At 36.5% G+C, this 6,761-nt stretch overlaps 1 protein-coding gene across 1 annotated transcript in view; it reads right to left on the reverse strand.

The window, feature by feature from the left end:
• Nucleotides 1-884, reverse strand: part of SLC4A10 (solute carrier family 4, sodium bicarbonate transporter, member 10) — a gene marked incomplete at its 3' end in the record, with an annotated part of 55,747 nt that extends 54,863 nt beyond the window's left edge. The window contains exon 1 of the mRNA XM_009701879.1: nucleotides 824-884. Within this exon, the coding sequence (XP_009700181.1) occupies nucleotides 824-884 (61 nt within the window). The remainder of the gene's footprint in view (nucleotides 1-823) is intronic.
• Nucleotides 885-6,761: the final 5,877 nt, after the last annotated feature.

Genomic DNA, 6,761 nt, shown 5'->3' on the forward strand with positions numbered 1-6,761 from the left:
AGAGTGAAGAGGTGTTTTCTTGCCTTGATTCTCCCCTCCAGTTGTCATTCCTCTAATACAGAACCACTTGCAGTAACAGTTGTAGGAGTTTAAATGCAGTTAAATTACTGCCAGATTGCTGTATTTTGACCATTTTTTCAAGACCTGAACAGATTTGAATAGTAGTAAGAAAGACTGTCTCCATTAGCACCTATCATTATGGGATTGCACTTCAGTTTCTCCCTAAGTTTTTCAACATGTATCTTTTAAAATCCCAAGCGATATGTCAGCGATAAGACCTTGGTTGCAGAGATAAGCTTGAAAACAAGAGCAACATGGTTAAAGTCCAAGAGTAAATGGCAAACAGAAGCGTTTTAAACAACTCCTTTTCAAAATAGACTCTATTGCCTTAATCCTGTGAGAAGATCCTACATGCTCTCACCAATGGAAGCTGCACCTACTTTTCAAAGCCCTGTTTCTCACTTTTGTATCTAGAGTGCATGGCCATTTCTCCAAACTCCGTATGACAAAACAGAGCAAAGAATACAGACCTGAAACTTCACAGCACTGTATCCCAGCTACAATCCTATGTAACAACAGAGAGTCTCCAGGGTTTCTATGCTCAGCAACAAAGGTTTGGGGATTTTTTTGTTTGTTTGCTTTAAAGACTTTTCCTCTTGAATGACCTCTTAAATTCTGCAGACTCTGCTTCTAGCCAGAGACAGAGCTTCCCATTAGATTTTTCAAGAATGCTTCACAACCATATGGAGCTTTGAGCAAGATGTAGTGTGTGGAATATCCACTAACATAGTGGTACACATTCTATTAATTGCTCACACCATACCATTTCTGCTGACATCAGGAACACCGAAGTAGGATACTTCTTCAGTAAGGAATCGATTCATACTGGAACCATAAAATCATTTTTTCAAGCTGTTAAAGACAGAAATTCTTCCTGCCCTGGTCATTTAAAAAGATTCAAAGAAACTTGGGGTTTCATATAATTTCAAGAATGCTTTCTCCATTCAGACTCAGTTACAATACATAATTTACATAAAATTGATTTTGTGAGGAAATGTGAGCAATGTGAGTACTTGAACAAACTATTGTAGAAACTCAAATGTAGCTCCTCATCACCTGTGAACAATTTACCCAGTCTATGAATCACAGCATCAGGGGTGAAGGTACTTTAAATCAGTTCAAATGCAGTGTGGCTTATGTGTTGCCCAGCACAGCAAAGCGCATCTGTCCCACACCTAGGGCCGGCAAGGATGCAAAAGCAGGTTGGCTGCTTCCACTTACTCTGGAGATGTCTATTACAGGCTGCAGCTTTGTACAGTGACCTGTGGCCAGATCCACATGGCGTCATCCCAGCTCCAAGCAAATGAGCAATAAGGAGACCCTAAGTGTGGCCACAGCTTGTTTCCCCATTGCTCCAGGTACACAGTGTGCCCATTACCTCACATACAATACTACACAAAACTCCCAGGTGAAACATAGAATAAATTTATACTGCATTTGCACCAAAATACCTGTGAAATCCAAAAAGAAATTACTAACAGGTAAACAGGCTAAACTGGGCCTGACTTTCGCAGTGGTGAGTAAAGAAACAAGACCCAGAGCTTTTTTTTTTAGTTTCTATTTCACTGGTGCACAGTTAAAAGAAGTCTTGAATTGCTGGGCTCATATTCTGCTGATATAGGCTGGCACTAACCATTTATAGCAGAAGAAACTGAACTCAGTATATACCAGCAAAGTTGCCAGTATTCACATCTCTCAATCTTCAAAATTTTGTAACTGTGCAATTGCATGACAAAATGAGAGATTAATGACAAAAAATAGAACACATGGGCTTTTGTGTGCGTCATGACTGCAGTGACAGCTGACTACAAAACCTAATTTAAAACCCAAGGTTTGTTTGGTTTGTGGTTGTTTTCTTTCCCTTAAAAACAAGGGAAAAGAAAACACAAGCAACCCTAAAGCAGCACCTGATGGAAGACATTCAGTTGAAACGCTGTCCTTTATCTTAACCTGTCTCTAATAGGAACCCAAATATACACTTCCATAGTAAGTTAGGCACTAGGAGCAATAGAAAACTAACAACTAGGATTCTTGGGCTGCATTTGTGAACCATGAACTGTTTACAGTGTTTACAATGGCGATTAAAAACATGCTCTCTAAGCCAGTAGATTTAGTCCGCTCATCCAAGAAGGCAGAGCATCCCAGTGCACTGAGAGACAGATTCTATTTCCAGCTCTACCTGAAATTACTTTGTTCAACTTCTCAGCTGAATTACATGAAAAGGAAAGACAAAGAATGAAAAATGACTACTTTTTAAAGTAACAGCATGCGATTTTACTGAAGATCAAGAGCAAGCATTTCATAAAACTGTAAATAGTAGAGACGATGCTAAAATTCCCAGCTTGCAGCTCAGAGAGCAAGCATAGTTGTAATTCAGAGCTGTGCTAATGCACCACAGTGGATGCTACCAAAAGAAGAACGGAGACCTCATAAACCAATATATTTTTGCATCTCTAAACAGAACAAGAGCCATGAGTGACACTAGTTCTGTCTCTACACACAAAATGAAAGCTGAGATTGACTTGTGCAATCTAAAAAACTCCCAGATTTGTAGTTAACATGGGAAAATACAAAACAAAAAAGAAATGCCATGCTACTTAGAAGTTGGTACAAGATTTACAATTTACCCACAGACAAAGGAACAAAACCTGATAGAGGTTTCTCTGTAGAGGTAATCACTGCATGGTAAACTATAAATAAAGCAAACAAACGCAGAAACCTTGGAGAGAAGGTGAAAGCTGAACAAAAGACAGGTGTAGGGTCAAACAGAGAAGCAGATTGCTCACAGGCAATCCCACACTTTGTCACACTGTTTGTAATAAAAGTTAAATTTACCATAAAAGCACTGTCAGAAACATAACACAACGTGAAGTGTCGCAGCTGAAACAAAAGGCTCCAGTGAAATAAAATCTAAACTGCAGCCAGTTTAAATATATCATTATTATCGAGTAATATAGCTTAAAGCAAACAAAGGCAAAAGAAGACTCGTTCAAATTGAAAGCTTAACATGACATTACCAAAATCAATAAAATTGCACACTTGGGATGTAATGCCCTGAGTTGTTGAGCACAGAGTCCAGTGACCTCAATCACAAGATTAAGCTGTTACACAGATTGAAAATTCGATCGTGAGGAACATATGAAAGACTGCTTGGGAGAAAATAGTCAGATCTCTGGACTGGAAAGCATGGGAATATTTAAAATTTAATTTAAAAACCAGACTATTATTACATTTAAGCTGTTTAAAATAAATGGGACTATCTAATATTTTAAACATGAGCAAGTCGCCAAAGCACCACTGTGCAACACTGAGGCCACAGTTTGTATTTGACAAGGTTTGACATTTGTTCACAGTACACTCTGCACAACTACAAGAAAATGCGAGATCTGTGATTCATGTTGTAAAGAAAGTATTGCCATTAAAGGCTGGACTGAACAGTTTTTGAACCAAACAACAGAAAATGGCATCATATGTTAAGTAGAAAAACCTTTTGGGTTCAATTCAGTGGTTACAATCAAAAAACCAGATGGTAATCTGAGAATATACATGGTTTCAAAGGAACTAAATGAAAATATCAAAAGAGAACATTTTCATTTGCCAACTTGAACAACACAGTGAAGCTGCTCTCTAATGGTGCAGCCAGCTTCTGGCAAATACCTCCTGAAGAGACAAGTTCCAAATAAATTGTTTTGATTACATAGATTTTTCAGACTTCCTTTTAGCATATGTTCTATACAGAAGTGATCGATAAAATATTACTACATCAAATGTTCAAAGGAATTCCACGTGCATGAAGTGCTAGCTTACTGATATAGGAGCCACTGCAAAGACATATGAAAAAAGAATGTCACATATTAAAAATAGCCATAAAAAAACCTAAAATATGTTTAATTTAAAAATGCATTTTTAAAGTTCAGCAGAGGAATTGAGCTCTTTTCAAAGGAAAAGTAAAATCAATCTTACAAAATTTAAGAACAATTTGAGAAACTACAGGAATAAACATGCTGTTTTGCTGCGTTATGACAATGTTGGAAATTCATCTCAGAAGTCTCTATTATAATAAAGATATTGTCTGTGAATTCAGCATCATAGGTAAGAACAAGCTCTCAATCAACAAAGAAAATCGGGTGCCTGTCCAAAGAAATTTACAGTCTTGTAGATCAAGTCATTTTTTAATAGGACAGTTGGAATGAAAAAGAATCTAATAAAGAATGGACAAGCTTGAAGACAGGATGATCTAAAAATTCTCACCACATTACTGGTGCCAAAATATTTTTATGCAGAACTATCAGAGTTCCCAGGGATGAAACACAAAATGTTCTGAAAGCCATGCAAACAGTATAAAAGATGTTTTTCATCTGCAGATTTTACCACAAGCCCATTAAGGTCTTAAAACACAGACTTAAATAAAAGAAATTTTCAAGAGCTAAGTGCTGAGAGTTTAATGCCTTAGTGAATAAGTGCTTATAGATTAAAAGCCTTGACTAAAACCAATAGGAATGCTTTGTTCTCAATTTAGCAACAAAGATACATTCTGCATTTACAGAAATGTAATTTGATATTGGAATATAGCCCAGATAGCACAACATTACCAACATATACAAAACACACATTTCTCCCTAACAGAGTGTTAAGGCAAGTAAAAAGAAAGTACATGTGCACAATTAGTTTATTTGTTCTCAAAAGATATGATGTACTATAGTAATGCGGTAAAATTATCAACAGATTGCATTAAAAAACAAAACCCATACTAATAAACTATGAATCTGAAGTTCAAGAATCAAAGTTAATTTAGGAGTACCACTTAAGACCACAGGGTATAACCTGTTTCAGCAAATTCTCCTACATGTGGTACACACAGTAGCGTTGAAAAGCAAACCAAAAGTGACCATCAGCATCACTGGACTAGCCCAGCATGAGAATGGCTAGCAGGCAAAATAAGAAGAGAGATGAAAAAAATTGAAAGCAACAGGTGAGACCATCCATTTCTTTAAATTCTAAAGTGTCAGGGCTGTCAGATACAACTGGAATACATACCAACTCCAGGGTGAAAACAATGTTTGCATTGTATAGAATAAAGCAAGCAGGATTGTAACTACTGACAGTGAAGAGCAACTAGGTAGGACAGACAAGAAAGGATTTCCTGAGAGATACGAGTTCTGTCTAATCTTCAGGTCCAGCAGTTGTTTATATGGAAAAAGAGCAGCCTGCCATATTATTTGGAATTACCAGATTTCTAACACACCTAGAACACATATCTTGGTGGTATGCTTGTCATCACTACTATTAGTCTTTCCTCCTCCCAGAGCTGCCTAACATGTGCCATGTTCTTTGTAACATTTTGTAAGCACTGGAAAGCAAGAACTACATATGTAGTATTAGAGTAACAATTTACAAAGGAACTTCATTGAGGAAGAGGAAAACAGCCATACTACAACACAAATAATAACAGAGAAAAGCAAAAGGAATAGCAACTTAATTGCGGGGGGGGGTGGTGGTGGTGGAATTTCTTCAAAGAAACTTGACACAGAACATTGGTAATTTAAAGAATGATTCACGTGCCAGAAGAACCTGCTGCAAAGTAGTTTAAAAGAAAAAGTAATTACCTCATTGCTTATTGATTCTGCAGATGGAAAAAAAAAATCCTCTCTCAAAGTCAAAGCAAGACTCATGCAAACCTTATCATTTGTCAGATCACTTTATCAGAAAGGGATGTCTGCTGGTACAAACAAATAAAACAACAAAAAAAATACACCCAGATCTGCCACAACAACAGGTACTTTTAAGGTAAAAATGGTACATGCCAATTCATGCAAGTCATCCTAAAGCCTCTTCTCAGAAGAAACAAGTTTTCCTGATCAACAAATCAAAATACCGCAGAAGTAGGACTGATTCAGAATAGCTTTACAGTAACTTATCAAATTCTCTGCTGGGGTATAACTTACATCTGTGTTGAGCTTCAAAATAAAATCAGTATTGTGAACTCTGGAATCCTTGAACACGCTAACTAAAAAAACCCAAACAAAATGACTACAACTAACTAGGGATTAAGAGATTATAAACATGGATTCGTTCTGCTCTCACTACACAATATCATCCAAAAACAGGAACAAAAAAAGTAAGTCTGCTGAAGTTATTTTTATTGCATTAATCCTTATGTTTTTACCTACTTAAATAAAAACAATACTTGAAGGGATTGCTTAGCTGATCACAGAAGAAGTTGAGTGATTTCTGGATTAAAAATGTACAGCTGAAGCTTGAAAATCCTAGTGTACTATTTAAGCAAAAAAGCAGTAAAAGAACATCAAGCAGCTGATCTAAGTACTTCTTGATTATTTATAAATAAATAAATAATAAAGCAGCATACTGATAAACACCTTTGTTCTATCAAATCAGCTGCTTTTTATTCTTCATGTTTATTTTTTATCATTATCAAGACAAATTTTGAAGGTCTGATTCAGACCATGATTCATGGGAGAATCAGATCTCTGCACAGAGTAGAAACCCACATAAATTTCTGCAGATTTGGATTAATAATATCTTGCGTCAGTGTGACATAAACAATTTGGGAAATGTAAATGCAAAAAGCAGCTACCACTATCTGAGTCAAATTTAATTCCACTGTTAAACATAGCCCTCTGAACAGTACCTCCCTTCCCTGATAATGTAAATAGAATCATAGAGCGGTTTGGTTGGAAGGG

The sequence above is a fragment of the Cariama cristata genome, unplaced genomic scaffold (assembly GCF_000690535.1).
Source record: "Cariama cristata isolate BGI_N322 unplaced genomic scaffold, ASM69053v1 scaffold45586, whole genome shotgun sequence".
NCBI lineage: Eukaryota > Metazoa > Chordata > Aves > Cariamiformes > Cariamidae > Cariama > Cariama cristata.